The 27,698-nt window shown below is 44.0% G+C and overlaps 1 protein-coding gene across 2 annotated transcripts in view; it reads right to left on the reverse strand.

The window, feature by feature from the left end:
• Positions 1–14,361: 14,361 nt before the first annotated feature.
• Positions 14,362–27,698, reverse strand: part of PAIP1 (poly(A) binding protein interacting protein 1) — a 41,403-nt gene continuing 28,066 nt past the window's right edge. For both annotated transcript variants that reach the window (XM_032780831.2, XM_075066937.1), the window contains exons 7-11: positions 26,965–27,071; positions 23,663–23,780; positions 23,440–23,494; positions 19,615–19,708; positions 14,362–15,749 (exon numbers count right to left, since the gene is read on the reverse strand). In XM_032780831.2, coding sequence (XP_032636722.1) covers positions 15,656–15,749; positions 19,615–19,708; positions 23,440–23,494; positions 23,663–23,780; positions 26,965–27,071 — 468 coding nt within the window. In that variant the 3' untranslated portion in view covers positions 14,362–15,655. The remainder of the gene's footprint in view (positions 15,750–19,614; positions 19,709–23,439; positions 23,495–23,662; positions 23,781–26,964; positions 27,072–27,698) is intronic.

Genomic DNA, 27,698 nt, shown 5'->3' on the forward strand with positions numbered 1-27,698 from the left:
AGATCGGCCAACTCCCTCATGCATTCGGCCGAGGCGATGAACAGCTGCGAAGACTTCCTGAATGGCTTAGTTCGCTCCAGGCAAAAAAGCCAGAGCCAGACTTGCATCCAGCGTGTAGAGGCAGCATTCCTCACTGGACGTATTGGGCTTGGGGCAGAAGACCGGCAGGAAAATGTCCTGACCCACATGGTAGGCGGAGATCACCTTCGGGAGGAACGAAAAATGTGGGCAGAGCTGGACCTTATCCTTATGGAACTCCATGTATGGGGGCTTGGAGGTCAGGGCTCTGAGTTCCAAGACCCACCTAGCTAACATTATTGCTAAAAGGAAGGCTACCTTCCATGAGAGGTACACCAGGAGCACGTAACTAGCAGCTCAAACGGGGGACCTGTCAGCCGGGCCAGCACCAAGTTCATGTCCCACTGTGTGGCTGGGGACCTAATGTACAGGAAGAAATGATCCGATCCCTTAAGGAACTGACCAGTCACGGCATGGGAGAATACTGTGTGCCCCTGCATCGGTGAGTGGAAGGCTGATATGGCTGCCAAGTACACCTTGACGGGTGAGGGCGCCAGGCCCTGGGCTTTAAGGTGAGGAAGGTAATCCAAAATGAGCTGGATCCAGGTAGCCATGGGGGAAATGCCCCGCTCAGCCGCCCATTGGGAAAACTGAGACCACTTTGCCAATTAGGCTTGGCGCGTGGAGGGTTGGCTGTTTTCCAAGAAGATGTGCTGAACCCCTTCCTCCTGGCCTAACCATTGAGCAGCTATGCCGTGAGGTGAAGTGCCACTAGGTTGGGGTGGAGGAAGTGGCCCTAGTCCTGGGACAATAGGTCCAGGTGGGATGGTAACGGCCATGCCGGGGCGACCACCAGGCTTGTGAGGTTCCTGTACTAATGCTGCCTGGACCACACTGGGCAATCAGGAGGACCCGGGCCCTGTCCATCTTTATCTTTTCCAGGGCCTTACCGATCAGTGGGAATGGGGGGAAGGCATAGAGAAACTGGCCTGGCCAGCATAGGAGGAAAGCATCGGAGATAGGGACAGTGATGGTTCTGTCAACGCACAAACAGGTCCACCTAGGGAGTTCCCCACTCTTGGAAAAGTCTGTGCACCACCTCTGGGTGAAGAGACCACTCACGCTGAGAGGAGAAGTCCCTGCTCAAGAGATTCACCCTCGAATTCCCAGTGCCCGGTAGGTGGTAGGCCTGTAGACAAATGTCATGGGCTATACAGAAGTCCCACAGCTTGAGGGATTCCAGGCAGAGGATCAGGCCTCACCTTGCCTGTTGATGTAAAACATCGAGGCCATGTTGTCCGTGAGAACCTTGACCACCCTGCCCTCCAGATGCGAGCGGAAGGCCACGCACGCCAGCCAGACTGCCCTGAGCTCCTTGATGTTTATGTTCATATCCCTTAGAAGGGAGAAATTACTGACTCTCGTTCCTCTTGGCTGTAGGGGCCAGAGATGCAGGGGTCTGCCATAGGGTCTTTGTTCTCAGAAATCATCCTGATTAAGGACAAAGATACGAGAAGGATCGGAAGGTGTGAGGATATCAACGACAGGGTCAGATTCCTCCACGACCTCCTCCACCTGTTTGCTAAGGGTGTGGGCAGCACGACACAGGAGCTGCTGGAGGACCCTGTTATCATCCAGACCTGGGGCCGTTGACGTCCCTGCCACTGCTTCATCTGGGGAGGATGAGGAGGAGAGGCCTACTCACTTCCTTCAGTGCCCTGTGGGTCTTGCCACATGTGTTATTCTGAAGCTTGTGGTGCCAGGGCCACTGAAGGTGGAAATATTGGTGCCGAGGCAGGTGGTTCCAAAGTTGTTGGTTCTGGTAGTGCTGATATAGTCAACGCCAGTAGTACCAATGCTGCAGCCACCAGCGGTACTGCTGATGGGCGGGTTGGTGCCGGAGCTGTAGGAGACAACAGCGGTGTTGGCAGCGCTTCTGTTGGCCATTCCGCTGCTGGTGGAGCCGGCGGTGCCTGTGGGGGATGAAGGACACCAATGAAGACCTGGACCTTGGGCCCTGGACCTGTCCCTGGTGATACACCCAAGGTGTCCAAAAGGGCCACTGCGTGGAAGATTGCAACTAAGGAGGCCACAGTGCTGAGTAGGGCTGGTGGTTGCGGCGGGATCTGGACCTCCTGCTCCTATCTGAATGATAGGATTCTGCCTCTGAGGTCTCTGAGTAGGACCATGGAAGAGCAATACTCTGGGCTGCCAGAGAGCAGTGCTGAGTGGTCGGGGACCGGTGCGACTCCCCTGCATGGGTGGGCCGTGCCAGGGAGAGATGCGCTGGAGATGTGATCTGCACGCCATCATTGCTGATTTGATTGGAACTGGGGCCACGCAGTCACCGGTGACTTGTCTCTCCTTTGCGGGGAGGACGGCACTGTGAGGAGTCTAAGGTCCTTTGCTGCCTTGAATGCCTCCATCGTTGAGGGGAGCTGGAAGTGATCATCTTGGCGCACCGGTTGAGACCGTTGAGAGTTCATACCCGACTGAACCCCAGACAAGGCAGGAATCAACAAGGCCCGAGAAGGCTGGAGAGATGAGGTGGCTGGCTTGAGATGTGCTTAGATGCCACGGGTCTCTTCAAAAGGGGGAAGAGTGACTCCTATCCATCCTTTTCTTCTTTTGTGGCACTGGGGATTGAGAACGGTGCCACACCAAAGGGGGTTTCTTATGTGCAGAGCCCTGGCGGTGCTGGGAGTCAAGTCCTTGCTCGGCTACAGGAGCACTGCAGACTGATGAGGAAGTGCTCGGCGTGGGTTCTGCAGACCCCATGAGGACTGAAGAGGACACTGCCAAGCACTTGCAAACTGAAATACCTGAATTTAAACCTGTTCTAGAAATTATTTTTATTTCACACCAGGTGCTATTTTGCAGCAGTCTATGTGTGGACACAAAATTGGATTATTAATCTTTTTAGGATTTTTGTTCTCTCTAAAGTACCAGGAATATTTGTTTTAAAGGAAGGCTGGTTCTATGCTTATGACATTGGACTAGGACTCAGAAACTGAGAGTTCTTATCCTGAGTGTGCTGTAAACAGTGTCACTTTATCATTATCCCCACTTTACAGATAAATAGCACTCTACTGATTGAATTTACTGTAAGAACTATCTGTTGCTGGGTTGGTGGCCATGGAGCAATTGTGACATTCTGTGGTCAACTTGGTGAAGAATTTTATATGTCTGAGATGAGGTGGGGGATGAGGTAGGGGAGGGATAGCTCAGTGGTTTGAGCATTGGCCTGCTAAACCCAAGGTTGTGAGCTCAGTCCTTGTGGGGGCCACTTTGAGATCTGGGGCAAAAATCAGTACTTGGTCCTGCTAGTGAAGGCAGGGGGCTGAACTCAATGACCTCTGAAGGTCCCTGCCAGTTCTAGGACATTGGTATATCTCCAGTTATTATATTATAGGTGGGAGGAAGGAACAAATCAAACAATATGTTAAGTGTAAGTACTGCAGTAGCAAGGATTATTGCAGCCAAAGCTGCAGTATGGTCTTGGGTGCGAAGGAAAACTTTCTACCCCTTATATAGTGGTAAGAGCCAAAAAGATAAACTTAATGTGTGGGACTGCGTTTGGCTCAGAGAGAAGAAATGCTGGAAAGCTGAACCATCACAAGTAAGATATACAGTAAAAAAGAAAGAAAAATCATACTAGGTAAAACAAAACATTTACAAGAATCCAATAAAATCGACAAGAGAAAAACTGGGACAACTGGCATTTAAAGGCTGCTCCCATAATTTTTTTTTAAACAAGTTAAAAGTTACACATTTATGAAACCTGACACAGCTGAACCTTTTTTTGTTTCTTTCTGTAACTAGCTTCAATGGACCATTGTTTAAAATAAACATTCAACAATTTAGCACACATAGATTTTGACCTATGTTCACAAAAAGATGAGTCCAGGAGTGGGAAGTGTTAAGCAGAAGCATTTTTAAAAAGGCAGTTGGAAGAAAGTAATTTCTGACAAAAGGTTCGTTTCAGTCTAGAACGTTTGTCTTTTTTTCTTTAGTAAAAGACAACACTTCAGAGCAGCACATTAACAGTATCAGCTGGATAGTGTGTGTGTTCCAACCGTGCATTCTGCATATGTAATTTTAAAATCCCTTTGCATACCTTTGGTAAGTGTGCAAAGATTTCTGACCAATTTAGCAAATACCATTCATTTCTATTTATATGTGATGTTTGAAATAGCAGCTGTTTGCATTGGTGTAATCAAGTAATCTACCCACAGGTTGGTATTTTCAGCATTTGCACTTGAAAATGAATGAATATAGACTCATAGACTTGTAGGTCAGAAGGGACCAATATGATCATCTAGTCTGACCTCCTGCACAAAGCAGGCCACAGAACCCTACCCATCCACTTTTATAACAACCCCTAACCCACAGAGGGCTACTGGCAAGACAGCATCGCTCCATCAACTCGCCTGAGGCCCGCTGCCTCTCCAATCTTGGCATTCCCCCACCGGTGATGGTGTCAGTGGCAGGGGGAAAGCAAATGTCACAAGCTCCATGAAAAGGCCTTACGCATGCCTAAGCTGGGTGAAGTGCTCCAACAAGATCCCCAGGAACAGACATCAGAGCTCCTCGTCCAGAAGAGTGAAGTGCTAGGACAGCTAAGAGACTGCCAAGAACCCCAAACCATCCCAGGTCCTCTGGTAGAGGACACGCTGCCGAGGTTGAGAGAAGACACATACCACCGACAGGGGTGAGAGGGGATTTTTTTTTTTACACACACCACACACCCACTCTCTCTCCTCTCTCTCTCTCTCTAATGATCATGACCCGATTACACAGAATATGGTCCAACAGAAGTCCCAAACCGTATAATATTATACCCTGATGCTTCAAAAAGCTAATTTCCCTAGTTTGAGAAAAATTATGAGTCAAATTGATGGATAAATTTAGACGGGGAGAGCTTTAGTTTATGAATGCCAAGTCTTCCTCGGCGTACTAGGTCTGGTGGTCACGCCCACGCGCCATTGTATGCAGCGCCGATCATGACATCGACCTGAGCTGCTTCCTAATCGATGTCTTCTAACGCAGGTGACTGGTCAGGCTAGGGCGGGAGTGTGGATAGATGATCACGGCGAGATTGACAGCAGCTGTCGGACAGGGAGCGGGCGGGAGGGTTCAGAATCTAGCGAAGGTGGGTGTCCGGGGTGGATTAGCGACAGGTCTTCTGAAGAGGCAGTCAGGTGGAACAGGAATGGGAAGGGTGCAAAAAAGTTCGGTAAACACGACTCACATATAAACACCGATGGAGATTTCGTTTTTATCGTCACCCACGGACCTCGCATTTATATCCAAGAAGCCACGGTAAAGGTGTACTTAGATCATTGCAAAGCATTTGACATAGTACCATCATGACAAGGAACCATTCTTGATAATAAAAAATCACGCTCTATAACATATCATCAATCAAAAGTAGTACTTTAAAAAGGATACAGAAGACGACAATGTAGAGTGAATTGCAGTAATGGGGAACTCATCAACATGAGGGGTGTTGTCTAGTTGATTATCTGCGCCGGATGGTAATGAGCCATGATGCCTAATTCAGCATTTTATAATGACTGAAGGATAAAAATCCACTGTTGAATACAAATTTGTACAGGAGTGACACAAGAAATACCCCATGTAAATTATTGAGACAAGCCATTTCTACACGGATGACGCAACAGCGTGAATATGGATGAGTGGACACATGTTATGACTGAAATCTATTCAACAAATATCCAGAAGGGTAGCCATGTTAGTCTAGATCTGTAAAGCAGCAAGTTAGTGGCACTTATAAGACTAACAACGTAATTGCAATGCATCCGACAAGGTGGGTATTCACCACGAAGCTCATACCTCTTAGTTTAGTAGTCTATAAGGTGCCACAGAACTCTCTGAGCCCGCTTATTCAAACAAAATGATCTGTAATGATACGTCCATATATGCCAAGTTCTGAACACTAGGAAATGGAAGCAGCGCCACTACTATATGAAAGGATATCTTTATCCGGAGGGACAGGTAGACTCTGAACGAATAAAAAAAAAACAACAGTTACTCTTTTCCAATAAGAACTGGAGTTCAGATTGGATGCTCAGAGTCTATCAGCAATCCAGGTTGGTGTGTGCGCGTCGGCCCGTGCACTGGTGTTGGAAGTTTTTCCCTAATGGAACGCAGTACCGTAGGGGAGCGCCCTAGCCGACCCCTTGGTGGCCCTACCTTGGCACGGTAATAGAAAGGGAGTGCTGCGCGTTCCCCTCCCCTTCATTCTTTTGTCAGACAACATCCTGAAAAGAGGGGTAAGGAAGCTGGGATGCAGAATAGACGTGAGCACACATCTTCAAGTATATAAGGCACCACCTAGTACAGAAAAGGTAACTGGTCTTTCTCTCTTCCATTGATGCCTGTCTCATTTGTATCCACAATAGGCATATCCAAGCGATATCTGTGAGGTAGGGAGGGCCAGTTCACACTTCTGGGACGACAACGTCCCCTGATGAACCTGGTTCGACTTCCCCTGGTTCTGGAGAATCATCACAACGATCCAAAGTGAATGTGGGAACTGACAGACCGAGTTCGAAATGGGACATGGCTAAAAGGCAGCTGACAAGACAGAGCTTGCGCTCTAAATCGAGTGTGTCCTCAAATGACGGCAGAGGGATTTCACCGATTCATCAAAGGACATGATGCATGAGTAATCCAGGTGGAGAAGCCACTGGAGTGGAGAGTCGGCCACTCCCTCATGCATTCGGATCTAGCCGAGGCGATGAACACTGCGAAGACTTCCGACATGGCTTAGTTCGCATCCAGGCAAAAAGCCCAGGCCAGACTGCAAATCCAGCGTGTAGAGGCAGCATTCCTCACTGGACGTATTGGGCTTGGGGGCAAGACGGCAGGAGAAATTCCTGACACAATGTGGCGGAGAATTCACCTTCGGGAGAACGAAAATGTGGGCAGAGCTGGACCTTACACCTTAGTGTAACTCCATGTATGGGGGCTTGGAGGTCAGGGGCTCTGAAGTTCAAACCCACCTAGCTAACATTATGCTAAAAGGAAGGCTACCTTTCGCCATGAGAGGTACACCAGGAGCAAGTAACTACGCACGACAACGGGGGACCTGTCAGCCTTCTGGTGCCATGCGAGCTCTATATGTTCGATTCGTTCCCCACATGGTGGGCGGGGACCTAATGTACAAGAGAAAATGATCCGATCCCTTAGGAACTGACCAGTCACGGCTGGGAGAATACTAGTGTGCCCCTGCATCGGTGAGTGGAAGGCTGATAAGGCTGCCAAGTACCTGATGCTTGACGGGTGAGGGAGCGCCAGCCCTGGGGCTTTAAGGGAGGAAGTAATTCCAAAAGAGCTGGACCAGGTAAGCATGGGGAAATGCCACCGCTCAGCATTCTCGCCTCAATTGAGGAAAACTGAGCCACCACTTTGCCAATTTAGGCTTTGGCGGTGGAGGTTGGCTTTTTCCAGAAATGGCTGAAACCCTTCCTCCTGGCCTACCATTGAGCAGGCTATGCCGTGAGGTGATGCCACTAGGTTGGGGTGAGGAAGTGGGCCTTCGGCAGGGTTCAGGTGGGATGTTGTACGGCCATGCCGGCGACACCCAGGCTGTGAGGTTCCTGTACTAATGCTGCTGGACCCGACACTGGGCAACCAGGAGGACCCGGGCCCTGTCCCATCTTTATCTTTCCAGGGCCGTTACCGGATCAGTGGCGACAATGGGGGAAGCATCGGAGAAACTGGCCTGGCCAGCATAGAAGGAAAGCATCGGAGATAGGGACAGTGATGGTTCTGTCAACAGCACAAACAGGTCCACAGGAGTTCCCCACCTCTTGAAACTGTGCACCACCTCTGGTGAAGAGACCACTCAACGCTGAAGGAGAAGTCTGCTCAAGGAGATTTCACCCTCGAACACCAGTGCCCGGTAGGTTGGAGGCCTGTAGACAATGTCATGGGCTATACAGAAGTCCCACAGCTTGAGGATTCCAGGCAGAGGATCAGGCCTTAAAAAAAACACCTTGCCTGTTGATGAAACATCAGGCCCATAGTTGTCGTGAGAACCTTTGACCACACCTGCCTCCAGATGCGAGCGGAAGGCCACCACCCAGCCAGACTGTGCCCTGAGCTCCTTGATGTTTATGTTCATCATATCCCTTAGAAAGGGAGAAATTACTGACTCTCGTTCGCTCTGGCTGTAGGGCCAGAGATCAGGGGTCTCCATAAAGGGTCTTGTCAGATCATACGATTAAGGACAAGAACGAGAAGGACGGAAGGTGTGAGGATTATCAATGCCCAACGACAAAAAGGTCAGATCCTCAGACCGCCTCCACCGTTGCTAAGGGTGGTGGGCAGCAACGACACAAGGAGCTGCTGGAGGACCCTGTTTATCATCCAGACCTGGGGCCGTTGACGTCCCTGCACTACGCTTCATCTGGGAGGAATGAGGAGGAGAGGCCTAGTCTCACTTTCTTCAGTCCACTGTGGGTCTGCCACATGTGTTATTCTGAAGCTTGGGTGCCAGGGCCACTGAAGTGGAAAATTGGTGCCCGAGGCAGGGTTCCAAAGTTGTGGTTTCTGGTAGTGCTGATATAGTCAACGCCATTTTTGTAGTACCAATGCTGCAAGCCACCATCAGCGGTACTGCTGATGGGCGGGTTGGGGCCCGGAAGCTGTAGGAGACAACAGCGGTGTTTTGGCAGCGCTTCTGTTGGCCATTCCGCTGCTGGTGGAGCCGGCGTGCCTTGTGGGGGATGATAAGGGACACAACCAATGAAGACCTGGACTTGGGCCGCTGGACGCGTCCCTGGTGATACACCCGCAGTGTCCAAAATGGGCCACTGCGTGGAAGATGTGCAACTAAGGAGGCCACAGTGCTAGTAGGGCGGTGGTTGCGGCGGGATCTGGACCTCCTGGCTCCTATCTGAATGATAGGATCTGCCTCTGAGGTCTCTGAGTAGGACCAGGAAGAGCAATACTCTGGGCTGCCAAGAGAGTGCTGTGGTCGGGACCGGTGCGACTTCCCTGCATGGTGGGCGTCAGGGAGAGATGCGCTGGAGATGTGAGCGGCGGACGCCCATCATGCGGGATTTGATTGAACTTGGGGCCAACGCCAGTCACCGGTGACTTGTCTCTCCTTTGCGGGGCAGGACGGCATCTGGAGGATCTAAGGTCCTTTGGCTGCCTTGATGCCTCCATCGTTGAGGGGCAGCTGGGAAGTGATCATTCTTGGCGCACCGGTTTGAGACCCGTTGAGAGTTCATACCCGACTGAACCACCAGACAAGGCAAGAATCAACAAGGCCCCGAGAAGGCTGGAGAGATGAGGTGGCTGGCTGAGATGTGCTTAGATGGGCCAACGGGTCTCTTTCAAAAGGGGGAAGAGTGACTCCTACCTCCTTTCCTTCTTTGTGCACGGGGATTGCGAACGGTGCCACACCAAAGGGGGTTTCTATGTGCAGAGCCCTGGCGGTGCTGGGAGTCAAGGTCCTTGCTCGGCTACAGGAGCACTGCAACTGATTAGGAAAGTGCTCGGCGTGGTTCTGCAGACCCCATGAGGACTGAAAGAGGACACTGCAAGCACTGCAAACTGGAAAAATACCTGAATTAAACCATGTTTCTAGAAATTATTTTTATTTCACACCAGGTGCTAATTTGCAGCAAGTCTATGTGTGGACACACGAAATTGGGATTATGTAATCTTTTAGGATTTTGTTCTTCTAAAGTACCCAGGATTTGTTAAAGGAAGGCTGGTTTCTATGCTTAGACATGGACTAGGACTCAGAAACTGAGAGTTCTTATCCTGAGTGTGCTGTAAACACGTGTCACTTTATCAAATTATCCCCAACTTTAACAGAATAAATAGCAACTCGACTGGATTGAATTACTGATAGAACTTCTGTTGCTGGGTTGGTGGCCATGGGAGCATTGTACATTCCTGTGGGTCATATTGGTGAAGAATTTTTATTATGTCCTGAGAATGAGGTGGGATGAGGTAGGGGAGGGATAGCTCAGTGGTTTGAGCATTGGCCTGCTAAAACCCAAGGTTGTGAGCTCAATCCTTGGGGGGCCACTTGAGATCTGGGGGCAAAAATCAGTACTTGGCCTGCCTAGTGAAGGCAGGGGATGAACTCAATGACCTCTGAGGTCCCTGCCAGTTTTCTAGAGACATTGGTATATCCCAGTTATTATATTATAGGTTTTGGGGGAAGGAAAAAAGGGGGGAAAAAACCAAATCCAAAAACCAATAATGTTTGAATTGGGTAAGTACTGCAGTAAGCAAGGATTAATTGCAGCCAAAGCTGCAGTATGGTCTTGGGCTGCGAAGGAAAACTTTCTAACCCCTTATATAGTGGTAAGAAGCCAAAAAGATAACTTAATGTGTGGGCGCGTTTGGGCTCAGAAGAGAAGGAATGCGTGGAAAGCTGAACCATCACAAAGTAAGCTATACAGTAAAAAGAAAAAAAATCATACAGGTAACAAAAACATTTACAAGAATCCAATAAAGACGACAGAGAAAAACTGGACAGACAGGCATTTTAAAGGCTGCTCCAACTAATTTTTTTTAAACAAGTTAAAAAGGTTACACATATGAAAAACCTGACACAGCTGACCTTTTTTGTTTCTTTCTGTAACTAAGCTTCAATTGGACCATTGTTAAAAAAAACATCCAACAATTTATGCACACCATAGATTTGACACTATGTTCACAAAAAGATTGAGTCCAGGAGTGGGCAAGTGTTAAGCAGAAGCATTTTTAAGGCATTGGAAGAAAGTAATTCGGACAAAAGGTTCGTTTCAGTCTAAGAACGTTTGGTCTTTTTCTTTAGTAAAAGAACAACACTTTCAGAGCAGGCACATAACAGTATCGAAGCTGATAGTGGTGTTTTTCCACCGGTGCATTCTGATATGTTAATTTTAAAATCCCTTGCTACCTTGGTAAGTGGTGCAAAGATTTCTGACAAATTTAGAAATACATTCATTTCCTATTTATATGTGATGTTTAGAAAATAGTCAGGCTGTTTGCATTGGTTAATCAAGTAATCTACCCACAGGTTTGGTAGTTCAGCATTTGCACTTGAAATGAATGAATATGACTCATAGACTTGTAGGTCAGAAGGGACCATATGATCATTAGTTGACCTTCCTGCACAACAGCAGGCCACAGACCCTCCCGATCCATTTTTAACAACCCCACACGACTGGATATAATTGGACTGAGGTTATTGAAGTCCTCAAATTGGGTTGAAGACCTTCAAGCTGCCAGAGAATCCACAGAAGTGACCATGCCCCATGCTGCAGTGGAGGCGAACAACCTTCAGGGCCCTGCCAATCCGCCTCGGAGGAAATTGCCTTTCCACCTTCCAATATGGCGATCAGCTAACCTGAGATCTGGGCAGACCACCAGCCAACACCCAGAAAGAATTTTCTGGCAGTAAGAACTCAGTCCACACATCCTAAGACATCCCCTACACATGCATTGGGAGGCAGAACTTACGTTCTGCGGATCAGTCACGATCAATTGCCAAATGAAACTAGTCCCGCTCCATTACCATTATCAGCTTAGTCTAAGCACAGATAGTCGTTGTGCCCCCCCACTACTCCCATCCGGAAGGCTCTGTCCAGAGACTTCACTCCACTAATGGAGTAAACCTTCGCTACACTATTCAAGTCTAAACTCCTAAGTGTCCAGTTATGTCCCATTTTGGTCCTTTTGCCTACATTAGTAACATCAAAGCTTATAATTCCTCGCATCTCGCCTATCGTAACCCTGAATATTATGATAGAGCAGCATACTCAGGCCCGGCCGAGCGTGTCTTCTTGCCAGGCTAAACGCTAGTCTTTGAGTCTCCTTTCAAGGCAGTTTCCATGTCCTAGCGGCGATCACGCATGCGAAAGTTTCGCAGCCACTGGGAATTGTCCCAAACCTGCAAAACTATGCGGTCCCACCAGCCTCTGCTTGTTTCCCGGGCCCAAAATCGGCATTCAATGGCTAGAACCTGCCCCATTACCAGCAGGATCTCCAAAGTGCAGGGGCCCGCGGTTTGAGAGAATTCTGTGTCCATGTCCTCACCACCCTTGTCGCTGCTCTGCCGTAGCCGCCGCCTCCTTGCCTGATTTTGCAGGTCCTGGTTCAGCATGGACTGCACAATAATGCACGAGGTGTTTACAACATTCATGATTGGTGTCTTGAGCTCAGCAGGGTCCATGCTTGCTGTGCTGTGGCGTTTGCACAGTTCACCCAGGAAAAAAGGCACGAAACGGTTGTCTGCTGCTTTCATGAGGGGAGGGGTGATGCTGTACCCAGAACCACCCGCAACAATGTTTTTTGCCCATCAGGCACTGGGATCTCAACCCAGAATTCCAAGGGCGGGGGAGACTCCGGGAACTATGGGATAGCTACCCACAGTGCAACGCTCCGGAAATCAATGCCAGCCTCAGTACATGGATGCATACTGCCGAAGTAATGTGCTTAGTGTGGCCGCGTGCACTCAACTTGATACAATCTGTTTTAAAAACCCCGTTTCTGTAAAATTGGTATAATCCCGTAGTGTAGACATACCCACAGAAGAGCCAAACCAGGAGAATAAGCATTTGATTGTGTAAGCTAGAGAAAGAGAGAGAAAAAGCCATGCACATATACAGACCCTGAAGAGTAGGGAGGAGAGCCAGAAAAACAGCCAATGTCAGGTGCTCAAGACTCTTGCCCAGCAGTTCTTGGGAAAGTGACTGTGGATGGGGTGGCTTTCTCGAGCCAACTCTTTAGTGGCAGTGGCAGCAACAGATTCTTCTCCTACTGTACAGTCACATGCTGGAAAAGCAGCCAGGGACCAAGAAAACATAGCTGTTTCTGGATAAAACAACAGCATAGTGAAGGCAGCTCAAGATAAAAGTCCTTCCTTCACCACTCATTGTTTCTTTAGGACCACAGTCTTCCAAGCAACACGATTGCATAGCTTCCCCCAACCCCTGAAGCAAATAGGTAGGTTTTGAATTTTCCACCAAAATTAATTGATGGGGCTCTGCTACCCCTTGTTCTCACTCCCCAGCTTGCCTATTAAAAAAGTAGCAGACAGGAATTTTGACTGACTTGTTAGTGAGTTAGGCTAGCAACTGGAACACTGCTCAGCTGCCTGCTGGTTTCTGCCAATGAAGTCTTCAGCTTGGAAGCCTCCTGCTTACATCCAGAAGTGGGGACAGAGACAAGAAAAAACAGCAAAAATCAGTTTAAAACCTACTTTAAAACCTCCTTGTGAGAGACTTTTATTGATATAACAAATAAGATAAACTGAATTAAGTTTGGGGTTCCCTGTATTAAAAATGCAATTGTTTATGCATTGTTGTGGAATTGTATTAAACATCACTCGGAGACTGACCAATGCAATCTCTGGAAAGGATCAGGAACGTCAAAGGACTTTTTAGGACAATATGTGTTGAAGTGGATTTCCTAGGAAATACTTGGGGTCGGGAATGCAATGATCTAGCTCTGAGTCCATCCTTTTGAAACTGTGACTTGAGAAAAACCCATTGTCTATTGATTATAGAGTTCAGGGGTCTTTGATCTGGAGTTTTCCAGGAAAAGGTAAAGAATGGACTAAACTTTTTTCTTTTCTTTTTTCACAGAGAAGCCTGCTTAGACAGCCCATCTTTAGTTGGGAATAACACAGCGAAGGCAGGGAACTGTTCAGCCTAGAAATACCCTGGCCATAAGTGGGGAGGGAGGGAGAGAGGTCTCCATTCAAGAGAGGCAACAGCCAGGGAAACAGGAAGCCTGAGAGTGGATACTCTTGCTGGACCATTAAGGGGAAAAATACAGGTACAATTTGCCCCAAACTGAGACCATGATAAAGGCCTGATTTAAAAAAAGATAATTGGGGAAGAGGTGTTAAAACAAGTTGGGTTTGGATGAAATGTTCTTTTCAAGAAAACTGCTTTGATGGATCTAGTTATATTATTTCTATGGTGATGTACTTGTACCTGAAAATGGCCAGAATAGATGTATAAGGGAAATTTAATTTACTCTTACCTGCAAATTCCAGATTCTGTATGGACATTTTTAAAAGCAAACATTGTACCAGTATATATGTATTGCCCTTTTATGAATTTGCTTTTCAAATCTATTACAGAAAAAAAATTCTCAATGCAGTTGTGTAATCAAAAAATGTTAATTTGCTGCCTTCTTGCAAGAATAATTTGTTAAATGCTTGAATACGAGATATTAAGTTGATTCAGTATTAGGCACTGAGTACATTGATACTGTTAAAATAAGCTGGAGAAACAAAAAATTCCAATCAACTTTTTTTTTTGAAACCAGGAAAAGAAAAAGCATAATGAAAATATACCAAAGGAAACAAAGCTAGTTCAATTTTATTTTTCAAAACTTACGCTAAACTAATATGCTAAATAAACAGCAAGAAAATGTAGTCAATGCTAACGGTATTAGCTGACACACAAATTATTGTACCAAATGTATTACAGTGCAATATTAACAGAACTATTTACATGCATATTTACAACATGTGTTTTCTTTACATCAGCTATTTTACTTACTTCTTGGGAAGTTGGAAACATATGCATTTTGAGTTTGGAAATGGGTTCTATTTCATCTATCCAATACAAATAGCATGAACCACTACAACTGAATTATAGGCAATAAGAACTGTCTTTGGGTATTTCAGAAAAACTACAAAAATTAGATAAGAGACAAGCAGCAGTTGACTTCAGAATTTGTTAATACACCTGAAATGTAAAAACTGATACAAACCAAACTATGGAATCAACACAATAAATTGCATAAATTAATTAGAGGACTAAGGAGTGTCCTGGGGCTCTCTTAGAAGGGTAGACATGTTAATCACATTCAAGAATACATCCATTCAAAGCTGCACACGTTGTAAAGCATGGGCTAAAACCTAGTTAGATTAATGTTTTCTTGTAGAAAAATGCAAAATATTTAGCAGAAGCTTCTGCTTGTAAGTAGACAAGTGTCCTTAAAGCACCTGGCTTCCAAAGCAGTGCTTGCGTATTAATCATGTCACATATTAAAAATGTTGTTTATTCCAGAAAAGAACCCCAAATACCGCCACACACATTGGGAAAAAAATAACTAGCTTTTTTCATGATTGGATACACATTTAAAAAAAACAAACAAAAAAAAAAAAACTACCCATCTGTAGTTGAGTTTCCTAACCTAAAAATATTTAATACCAGAAAACTCCTGTATGATAAAAAGGGTGAGGCAATCCTAGTGTATACTAAAATAAGTGAGCAATTTATTTTTAACTCAAGGTTCTCATTCCTTTCAAGAGTAATTCAGCATTTTAATGGGACAGTTCCCAGTTAGTAAAATTTTATTTCCATGTGATACTTTTCATAACAATTTTATTGCAGCCAAAACATTGTTCATTTAACTGTACATAAAATAAACTATGATATATACACAACATTTTAAGTTACAGGGCATAAGTTTACAATTTTTGGCAGATTCAGTTTAACAAAATGGAAATTGCATAACTTTAATACTCAGAGAAACTCAACATCTTTAATTTGGTATACATGTGACAAGTTCTCTTGGTTTTCCCTGTTTACTAATCACACCTAAACTGCTTTATTAAGCTAATATTGTGTACAACATCTCACTGTTTTCTCTTACGTTCCGATTCTAAGCAGAATTTTTCATATGCTTCTTCAATTTCTGGATCCATCTCATCATCGATGTCATCAAAGTACCTGCAAAAAATTTTTTTAAAAAAACAATCATACTGATACGCTATATTTGTACAGTTTTCTTTTAAGAAAAAGAAGTATACAGAGAAACAGGAAACAGATTAAATTGCAAGGTATTCTTTGAAGAAAAACATTTTTTCATAAATAATCATCAAAATACCACAACTCTAATTAAGGGTAAAAAAGTCAAGGTCACAGACAATACACTGCCATGTTGAGACAATGTTTGGTAACAAAGTGGAGAGTGACACATACTGTATAACCAAAACTATTTCCTGCAGTATCTAGGATATCCTTGGAGATTTGACATGTCTGTTCAGTTTATGAGATTCAATGGCGACACATCATAAAGTCATACGGTTACAGGCTCTGGCATAAAGCCTCTTAAAAAAAAAAAAAAAGACTGCATTCTCCAATGGCCTTTGCATTGGACCATATACTATGATTACAACTTTATATTTGTCATTTCAAGACCTTTGAGTATTTAAACAGTGCAACTCCAACACTAATATTTATTATTCTGTCAACTTCCCAGCTCAAATAATGTATCCAACTTTTATTCATATATCACGACAAATTAATTTGTCCCATTAGGAGTCTAGAAAGTGGATTATAAGGTCCTGTGTACTCAGATTCCACAGCTTCAAAATTTGCTACTTAAACCAACTACTAATGCAAAATTGTTCAGTATAATTTAAGACCCTGGTCCTGCAACGCAAACCATGCAGGTGGAGCTATGCACCCATTAAGGGTATGTCTACACAGCAAAGAAAAGCCTGTGCCTGGTTGCTGCCAGCCGACACGGGCTCACTGGGCTCAGGCCGCAGGGCTGTTTCATTGCTATGCAGACTTCTGGGCTCGGGGTGGAGACCAAGCTCTAGGTTTCTCCCACTCTTCAGGTCCTAGAGACCAAGCTCCAGCCTGAGCCCGGAAGCCTATACAGAAATGAACAGCTTGCAGCCCAAGCCCCATGAGCCTGAATCAGGTGGCACAGGCAAGGCATAGGTTTTTCTTTGCTGTGTAAACATACCTTTAGAGCCCCACTGAGGTCAGTGGGCCTCAGTGAAGCACCAGCAATTTGCCATTGCAGTTCTCAATGCAGAATCAGGGTTTAAGCCAGGGGTCAGCAACCTCTGGCATGCATCTTGCCAGGGTAAGCACCCTGGCGGGCTGGGCCAGTTTGTTTACCTGCTGCGTCAGCAGGTTTGGCTGACCACGGCTCCCACTGGCCGTGGTTCGGTGTCCCAGGCCAATGGGGGCGGCGGGAAGCCGCGGCCAGCACATCCCTCACCTGTGCCGCTTCCCGCCCCCATTGGCCTGGGACACCGAACCACGGCCAGTGGGAGCAGTGGTCAGTCGAACCTGCCGATTTGGCAGGTAAACAAACTGGCCCGGCCAGCCAGGGTGCTTACCCTGGTGAGCCATGTGCCAGAGGTTGCCAATCCCTGGTTTAAGCTGTCACTGCTAGCCTTAGGGGTGGTGAAAAATCCTTTCAAATGCAAACTGAATTGAAAGGAATGCCATGTTGTCTCCCCAAGCCTGCAGAGTCTGCAACAATGTATTTGAGACAGGTGAAAATCATGGAAATCAGTGGGTGAAGCCCTGAAACCTGATGACAGAGTCAAGACTTAATTATTTCACTGCTTCTCACTGTAATAAGAACTTCCAGCAAGTGTCCATGTCTATCAGTTTCATTCAGTAGTGGTTACTGCTGTGAGGGCAGTGGAGTGGCTGATTGCTGTTAAGTACTGGGATGTAGCCCTTTTTTCTAGAAAGGAAACATGGATACTAACAACCGAACCCTACTCCCACACATCCCTGTGTTCCCAAAAGCCTCAACTGTTATCTCACGAGTGGAAAAAGCCCCCAGGAACAGTGTAGTTATGCACTGTCATTAACATTTGTAGAAAACTGAAAATGTCGTGATACTGTAAAATTCAGGGTTAAAATAAATTCAAGGGATATTGCACTGATTATTCCTTTTCAGGTTAAATTCAATAAAAAGCTTCTAATTTTTAAATTTACCTGAAGTTTACCACAGAATTTAGTGTCCAAGTATTACAGAAACCAAAGCCAGCTGTGCTACGGAACTGCAGCCCAACTTGTAGTAGAGTACAACAGGAGTTTGACCATTATCCATTGACATTGTCTTTCTCAAACACCCACCATTTCCCCAAACAAATACTAATTAAACAACCTTATTCAGAAAAAAAAATGTATAGAAGTTTGTCCATCTCAAACTGGTCTCCAATTTGCTGACATATGAAAGATTGCAACCTTAATTCAGTTGCCTTGTCTGTCTCTATTATGATAGTCTAATAATTACATGATCACACTCTTTTTTCCACATAACCCTTGTCTCATTCAGGTACAGGCTAGATTGTGCTCTGGGACTGAATCAAGGTTGTCTACTGACGGGGGCTACTGCCTGTAAGTCTCTCTCACCTTATTCATTGCAGAAGCTGAAAGATGTGTATTGACAGAGGCAACGGACTGCAGGAAGACAAAGGATAGTCTGTCTCACTATTAAGGCATTTGAACGCTGCCTTGGAGAATTAGATTCTCTCCCTGCCCCTTCCTATGTGAAGCTGGACAAGTCACTTAAACCAGATTTTTCACAAATGGCCACTAACTGTGTGTTCCTCATTTTCTGTGTGTCTGACTTGAGACTATGGGGTTTGTTTTGTAGAAGTGCCAAGAACTCAAAGCTGAAACTGAAGTCAACGGGAGCTGTGCTCTGAACAAGTGAAGTACTATATCATGCTAAATACTCAGGCTGCGGGGGGAGAGGGGGGGAGAAATCAGGCCTAGACATTTCATACTAGGCACCCAAAAATTAGTGGACACTTCTGATCTTAGTTTTTCTATGCCTCAGTCCTCCATCTCTAAAATGGGGATAATACCAATACAACTCACAGGAGTATTGTGAAGACATATGTTTGCGAAGCATGCAGATATTATAGTACATAAGCACTGTACAAAAGCCAATGAGGAAGTTGGTAATTCTGTATGCAGAGCATAATTTGAAAAGTATGCAGTTAATAAGGCATGGGGCTATGAGGATAAAATGAAATACTGAATGGTAGCTAATTCAGTTAATGTTGTTCAGCCTGTGCACTGAATGAGGCAGTGGTTCTGTGAGGAAAAAATAACATGGGGTGATGTAATTAAAGACTATCATAATGCAGACATAGAAGGAGACCAAATTAAGGTTGCACAGGCAACTTTAATTCTGGCATTTCCTAACTTTTGAGTGGTTCACTTCGGAACATTAATGTTCTGTAGTTTTTAGTGTTTAATTAATTATATGTAGTTTGCACAATGCAGCCAAGGTAACACTGCTGTGGAAACAAATACTGATTTCCCATCTTAGATGTTTAGCACTCCCCACTGTTTGTTTATTACCATAACCCTCAATACGATGCTTTGCATTTTGTGTAGGGCCTGTGTTCTTAAAACTGCAACGCTCTATTCTGGGCATAAGACTATACTCTTCCATTTTTTGTAAAATTAGTTCTTGGATGGCTCAAAGAATGCCAGACCTCCATTCCACCTACTCCTCCTCACCTCATCCTTCTCTCTCCTCCGTATTCATGCATGTCTTCTCCTATTTTATTACTGTTACCCCAACCCAAACATGTTATGTCTATGTAGTATTGTCTGGTCTTGTGGCTTTGACAAATTACATAAATCTTTTAGAGATCCCAGGAAGCATATGATATTTGGAAACATATCCAAGCTGTAAGGCATGTACCTTTTTGAACTTTTCATTGTGCTTCTTTATGAAAAATCAATAAAACTTTAAACAAAAAACTGAAATGCAACGTATAGATATTTTTGAGCAAAAGTAGACTAAGACAAAACATACGGATCTCCAGCCCCTGATAAGTCTGTTCCATTTTCTTCATAATCTGGAAAGAAATCCTCTCTGTCAAGCAACTCTTGATATTTCTCTTGATAATCTACAAAAGAAAAAAAATTGTAAGTTTATACATAGTCTACTTTTAACATATGATTGTTTCTCAGAGGTCTTGTAAAATGAGAAAGTAATTTAAAATAGAGTAAGATTAGTCCAGCACCAGTAGCGTAGCAAGGGGGAGGAAATGGAGGAACAGCTGCTCCTCAACTGAGCACAAGTGGTGCTTTAATTTTACTCACCCGGGAATGAAAAAAAAAAAAAAAAAAAAGGCACCACCTGCTGCAGCGCTTTTACTGATGGGGAGGCTTTCCGGTTCTTCGGCAACGGGACCTTCACCTCGCTTCAGGTGTCTTCGGTGGCACTGAAGCTTCATCGCCGAAACGCCACCGAAGACCTGCAGAGCGAGTGAAGGTCACGTTGCTGAGGTGCCACCAAAGACCCAGAGCGCTGCCCCTTCAGTAAAAGCACCGCAGCGAGTGGCTCTTTTCCCCCCCCCCCTCGCTCCCCCTCTTCCCTCCTGGCTATGCCACTGTCCAGCACCCAATGCAATATGAACTGGCCTTTTTATTAGACTCTATGAACAATGAGATATGTATAATGCAGGGAAGTGATCTTCCTTTCTAATTTCAATGTTGCATGCAGCGTTGTCATTAATATCCTGGGACCTTCACAGCTATAACAAGGTGGATGAGTAGCATCTTTCATTGGACCAACTTCTGTTGGTGAGATGAACAAGTTTCCGAGCTTACACAGAGCTCTTCTTCAGGCCCAGGAAATATACTCAGAATGCCATAGCTAAATACAAGATGGAACAGATTGTTTAGCATAGCTGACACATATTCCAAGGGACCATTCAAGATGAAGTGGCCCATTAGCACCCCTCTAGTCATAGGGAGGAAAGGAAGGTGGGGGGGGGAGGAGAGAGAGGAGGAGAAATGGAGGAAAAAATCTGAACATTTAAAAGCAGATTTTTTTTTTTATAAAAATGTCCATGTAAAAAAAAACAACTAAACTGAATTGAAACCTGTGGAACAAAGTGATTTCTAATTTTTTAAAGTGAAAATTCTCTATCATTTTTTGAGTAGGCTCTCTGCTGCCCACTCCACCGAATGGTGAACATCAGCAGATAATCTTCAGGGAGGGACAAGGGTGCATCTTCACTACTGGCCATATTGGCAGGTAGCAATCGATTTCTCGGGGATCGATATAACGCATCTCATCTAGACATGATATATCGATCCCCGAACGAGCTTCTGTCGACTCTGGAACTCCACCAATGCTAACGGCGGTAGTGGAGTCGACAGGGGGAGCCGCGGACGTCGATCCCACGCCGTGAGGATGGTAGGTAACTCAATCTAAGATACTTCGACTTCAGCTACGTTATTCAGGTAGCTGAAGTTGTGTATCTTAGATCGATTTCCCCCCCTAATGTAGACCAGCCCAAGGACACCTAGATATTCCTGCCTTTGCTGAGGGAGTAAGTTGCTATACCCATTAAGTGGTGCCTCCCTCTTGCTATAGAGGGGCCAGCGGTGGCTCCAGGCACCAAAGCTCCAAGCGCTTACCTGGGGCAGCAAGTTGTGGGGGGGCGCCCTGCCCGTCCATGCGAGAGCGACAGTCAGGCAGCCTTCAGTGGCTTGCCTGCGAGAGTTCTGCCAGTCCCACAGATTCAATGGCAATTCGGCAGTGGGTACGCTGAAGCTGTGAGACCGGCACACCTCCTACACGCGTACCGCCAAATCCGCGGGACCAAAGGCAGCCTGCCTGCCATGCCTGGGGCAGCAAAAAAGCTAGAGCCGCCCCTGAGAGAGGCACAACAGCTTCACCTTCTTCCCTCCCACAGAAGAGTTTCTTCCAGTAAGTGGCTAGTGGCCTCTGACCCTCTCCAAGTGCACAGGCTGCTATCCAGCCCTTACCTAGGCCAGTATGGGTCAGGACTCTTTACACCCTCCTCCACCATTGTATAGCCACCTAAGGTGGGATGAATGGGAAATTATACTGTAGCTTATGAGAGTGAGTACTACTTGAAACAGAAGCCACTTTTCAGAATTCTGTGCATAGTTACATTAACTGCATGAATCATAACAGTGAACAAGGAATTGCTCAGGCTGTTGTACACTATGTTCAAACACTAAATTAACACTGCAGTCTCCAAGACCGGCTTCAGACTGGAAAAGTCATAAACACAGTATGGTTCGTATATATAGTAAGCATCATGAATGTCAGCCACTTCCATGCGTCAGTCATGCTCAGCATAGCTTGCAATATAGGATTCTCTGCAAAAGATGATCACAGTCATCAATGCAGGGGTGTGTGTGGGGGGGAGATTTTGCTTAAATGTGCCTCAACGTCTCACCACAGAAATCAGTTACATGAAGTTACTGCCTCTTGACATTAACGGTCCTTAGTGTAGATAACTGCAGTTCACCTTAACATGTTCAAAAAATACTTTGCTATCTTGACAGTTGAACCTCTGGAGAAAATACACACTCCAATAAACTGATGCTAGATACTGATTTAGTTGTGTCAGTCCTGACAATCTATTTACCTACAATGTTTTCAGAGTGCACAGCTTACAAAATCTCATCTGTGCTTTGTGACTTATTTGAAGAAAGCAATCCCTGTGCTTTGCTGCCTTAATACACTGGTGACACTTGTACCTGCAGAGTTTTCAGATCTGAAATTTGAAACTACTAATGGTCCTTTTTACAGATTTAAGCCTACAAATTGTTAATGTCACTGATGTTGGAAGGCCAGTCTAGGGANGGGGGGGGGGGGGGGAAGCAGCTGGGGGTTTAGTGGGTTATAGATTGTTGTAATAAGCCATAAATCTAGTCTCTCTATACAGTCCATGATTTTTAAAATGTCTAGAAAAGTTATGAATTTAAGCTCGTCTTTTGTAAGTGTTCTGCAAGTTTCCTTTGATGATGAGGATTGAAATAGTGATCCCTCTGTGAAAAAGAAGTGTTCACATACAGGTGACAGGATGTTTTTCATCTTTTCATTTTCTTGTGAGAGTTCATTCAAGAGCATGACTGTCTGGTTTCACTCAAATAGTGGCTATTGGGGCATTTAGTGCAGTAGACCACATGTGATAGGCATGTGTGTCTCATGGATCAAGAAAGGGATGTTATGGAGGGTGTTAATCATCATAGCAGTAGTGATATGTCTGCAGGTTTTGCGTCTGTTGTTCTGGCAGGGTCTGGTGCTGCTTTGAGTTGGTGTAGCACCAGACTCTAAAAACCATGGACTAAACAGACACTGGATTTATGGCTTATTACTACAATCTATAACCCACTAACACCCCCCACCCTCACATTGGCTCATATCTCTTTCAGAGACAAAGTCATGTCTGCCCAAGCCTAATGGGCTCTTTTGACCTAATTCAGCTCTTTTCAGGGTAAAATTCTCCCAAATGATAACAGATCATGTCACAGGAGAGAAGAATAAGGAGTGCACATAAAATACAAGATGTCTTTCTTCCTTCTCCATTAGCTAGAAAACAGGAAAACAACAAAGCAGGATGAGCCAGCTATCCCCCCTTACAGAGGGAGTGATGTAAGACGAGCATTGCTTTTTCTCTGGTCCCCATCTGTGGGCACACTGGAAGGATTCAATCACTTGTTTGTGTTACCGTCTTCACACTATTTGCCATTGAGTCTGCATTAATTTCCATTATTTAAAAATCGTTTACACTTTGTGCCTATTTGGACAAGGGCTCCTAAACAGTCATTTTCCTAAGAAAAATATAGCTATACTAAGCTGGAGACATACCTGGGTCTGCTGCAGTGAAAGGAACACCCTCAGAGGTGTAAAATGTTGGTTCATTCTAAAATTGAAATGACACAGTAAATTATACACATATTTAATATAAACAGGATAATCATTCTTTGCCTTTACTACTTCCAGAACATCTATCAAGGTTAACAAAATTTCTATGCATTTCTTTATGAATATATGTCAACTTGAACATTTGAAGTTTCTGGTATATTCATACCATAAAATAGTTGGGGTCATTTTCAGGTGTTGCTTCCCTATATGTTGAGGTTACGTGAACTCTACCCCAGTTACTTGAGCGTAGTTCTACTAGTTTCAGTAGCATCTGTTTTACATCTCTGCAAATAGACAAAAAGCACCAAGGACTGGTTAAGTACTTTGTATTAAAATGTAAAATAACACACACAAGATTCTTTACAATCCAATGCCTCTCTAACACTGTATGTGCTACTATTTAAGTCAAAGCCCCTTAAAATAATTTAAAGAGCATGCTTCACATATATTTATAGCTAAAGGTAGGGGGAAGAGAAACAGTTGTTAAACCAGTAAGATACCAAAACCCTAGTAGCTACTAAACAAATCTACAGTAAAATGGTTTTAGGAAATCCACCTGACTATCTTGCCACCACAATTGATTTTGAATGAACACATATGTGAGCTAGTTTCTTACCATGGATGTAGTGAAGTAATTCTGATTATATAACGTAATCAATTACAGGAAACAAGTATGCAAGAGAATCACATTGAAATGTTAAATATAGCCCCCCAGTATATTACATCTTCCACTTATGTATGACTAAACAGTATACATAATATTAATACATTCAAATGATGTTTTACATCTTTACTCGCTTCTTATGCGTTGCACAATACAATTACAAATGGCAAGTTCTCGCCCCTATTTTAGCTAACACATCCACTCAGAACCAGTGCAATATGAATCAAACAAACTATTACATTTATAAGCAACTATTTATAAAATTAGAGGCTGTAGTGTTCCTGGGGAAATGAAAAAGTATGACACGCCCAAACTGTCTTCATTCCATACAATCTGCCTCAGAAAAATCCTCCATATCTTTTGGCCCAGAACAATCTCAAATCAAGATCTATTGACATAGTGCAGCCAAGAGGACCTGAGCACCAATCATTGCCAGGAGGCGCTGGAGATTGATTGGTCATGTGCTTCAAATGGAAACTGATTCCATCACCAGAGTAGCAATAAGATGGACACCTGAAGGCAAGCGAAAACGAGGCCACCTGAAAACAACATGGTGAAGAGCTGTGGAAGTCAACCCGGAAAACCTGGGGCACAGCTGGGGAACCATTGAAAGACGTCCCAGAAACAGACAGGAGTAGAGGAGCTTTGTCACCGCCCTAAACACCAGAGGCATTATAGAAATATGATAAAGACAATACAAGAACAGTCATCATCATCACCATGTTCCCATTACACCTCTTATGGAGTAACATGAAGATTTCCCAGATGTCTACTGTCTGACTGTTTAGGTTTGAGGAATCTTTTCCAAAACTTTAGTTGTTTAACTCAATCATCATCATTTTGGACTTATAGCTGAAAGTATCGCTTATAGTCCATTTTTTCCCTTACCTATTTTTGTGAAGGAAGATATTGTAGTTTAATTAATGGCAATGAAATGTGTGCAAAGACAGAAAAAAATTAAAATGTCAGATTTCCAAGCTCACTAGTGCTAAAAAATAAAATTATTGATAAGCATATAGCATGATAAAATCATGAAAAGTAACAACTCATAAATTTAAAGTTGAGTGTTAACAGTAAGCAAAATCCAAGATAATACAAAGGCTTTTGATTTCTGTAAAGAGGCTAAAGTTGGTGCAACAGAACAAAACAATCCAATTATGTTCAGGAGGTCACAGTTCTGGGTAATTGGAGGACATGGTTTTCTTTACAAAGTTACACTTTGAAGACAATAAATCCTTCAGATTTGTTTTGCTCCAGGATTTATTTTGGATAAATTCTCTTTCCCCATCAGGGTCTGGATGCAGGGAGATGATTTTATAATACTTTTTCTCAACTAGATCTACAGAAGGCACAAGCTCAGGGATTTGATTTTACCCCTCATAGTTAAAAAGATAATGGAAAAGATGATATGCAATAGACAGTGCTTCCGTGTCCAGTAAAATATTAAACCTGCAGCAAGAGTGAATCAAGCAGAGTCTGTAACATTCTTTTTCATGTCAGCACTGCCATCTGTGATTTTATATCAAGATGACAATTTCACTTATTATTACCCCTCCCACTGAAAAGCCTGCATAAGAAAGCTGGAGGGGGGGGGGGGGATAAAAACTCAACAATATTCACTTATCTGAATTTATCTTTGACTTTTTCCTCTGGTGAGAGGGGCTTTGGTTACCATGGTTTTTGGAGGCTGTAGGTCCTCCCATTCCCAGTGATCTTGGGGGATCCATAAAAATGAATCTCCTTCCATGTAAAGCCAGAAGCTCTCAGGTGTAATACCTGCCACAGATGCTACTGAGAAGCAACAAGGCTCCGCAGGGACAACTACTGATCCACTGGCCTTCCTCCCTCTGACAGAAGACCTGCTGCAATTGTCTGGATCCCACTATGGCTGTGTAATAGCAGCCTTGGAAGGACTCAGAGGGATGGAATAAACTCCTGCCCAGATTTCTATGTAGGAGTCCAGAAGCTGAAAGTAGTAGAGTGACATTTACCTAGCCACTCCTCCATTGTTTCTCCAACCTCTAATCAGATCCATAAGAGACAGAGGATGTATTGTGGAGGCAGAACCACCATTGGGGATGATCAGTGACACTGAATAAAGTCAATAAACCCTCATATTAGTGAAGTCAGTCTCCCTCACAATGTCTTTAATCAACATGTTCTATGCAAGATACTCTAGCAGGAACAGTTTTGCCACTTATAGTTATAGCATCCAACATGTCATCTTAGAAAACTAATCTTAACTCTTCTGCACAGCACTTCATTTTGAAAGTATTGTTGGTTCAAATTAATGAATATAATTAAGAGATATATTAGCAGTCAAATATACAATATTCATGGTAAACTATAGTAACCATCGTATATGGTATATAAGTTTGCAAGGTGGTAAATTGTGAACAATATCAAGAAATACCTTAACTGACAAAAGTTTCTTCAACAAATGCAATAATTGTAATGTTCACTATAGAAGTATAGCACCGAGAAGGTATTTTAACACCTAAGCTTAAAATCTTTATTAATTGCTTAAAATATCTGATTTATACATGTACAAATTTCCTAATAATTCTTTAGAAACAGGATTTGTTGTATGGAAATGTTCTAGCATAAAGTATATTACCTCATGCCCTATAAGAACAAAGACCATTAAGGTTACTATAACTCTGAAAAGAATGCATTCTGCACATTGACATACTTACTATTTCTACTGTATTCACATTCACATACAGCTCTGAAGTAGGAAAACCCCACACATGAGTAAGGGAAAGCAGTGAAGAATTAATGATCAATTAATTTTTTTCCCCCACCTGCTGCAGTTTGCATCCAGGACAACATTTTCAATTCTCTGAACCATTTCATCCATATCAGTCTTTCCTTTTTCTTTCCATGCATCTTCCAAAACTGACCCGGTCAACTAAAAAAAGCATATTTTATTAATAAAAAAAGCATGAAGTACACTACATAAAAATCTTAAAAAGCAAAGTTATTACAGTTCATGGAATTCTGCGACAAGTGTAGACGCATTCTTTGACTACCCTAAAGGAAAAGCTAACCTTGATTTTCTAGAGGTCTTTAATTTCATAAGATTACAGACCGTATAAGTTGATGAATTCACATTAAATTGAGTTGGCAGTTCATTAACAGCTGGCCTTTGGTTTCTGGAAGTTTCCACTCTTTAATGCTACCTAGAAGTTGAATGAACAGCCCTATTGCCATTTGCCATTTGTGTTATCTTCAGGACTTTACACTAACCATAATTTGAAAACAACTCTTCAATAACCTCATAAGGCTTTAAAGCATTCACATCAGGTTCACTCTTTAAACGTGTGCACACAACTTGAAGGTATTTTTCAAGTAACGAGGACTTTTCTTTTTGACTATGTTTATGATAATCATTTCCCTTCAAAAGAGGAATATATCATTGGGCTTGCCCAAAAACCCACATATCACTGGGAAATAAGGAGCTCTTCCTAATGTACTTAGTGTAGGCATTACCTCATAGGTCTTGCAATTAGGCCAAAATATCATGAGAGATAAACCT

This window comes from Chelonoidis abingdonii, chromosome 6 (assembly GCF_003597395.2).
Source record: "Chelonoidis abingdonii isolate Lonesome George chromosome 6, CheloAbing_2.0, whole genome shotgun sequence".
NCBI classification, from domain to species: domain Eukaryota; kingdom Metazoa; phylum Chordata; order Testudines; family Testudinidae; genus Chelonoidis; species Chelonoidis abingdonii.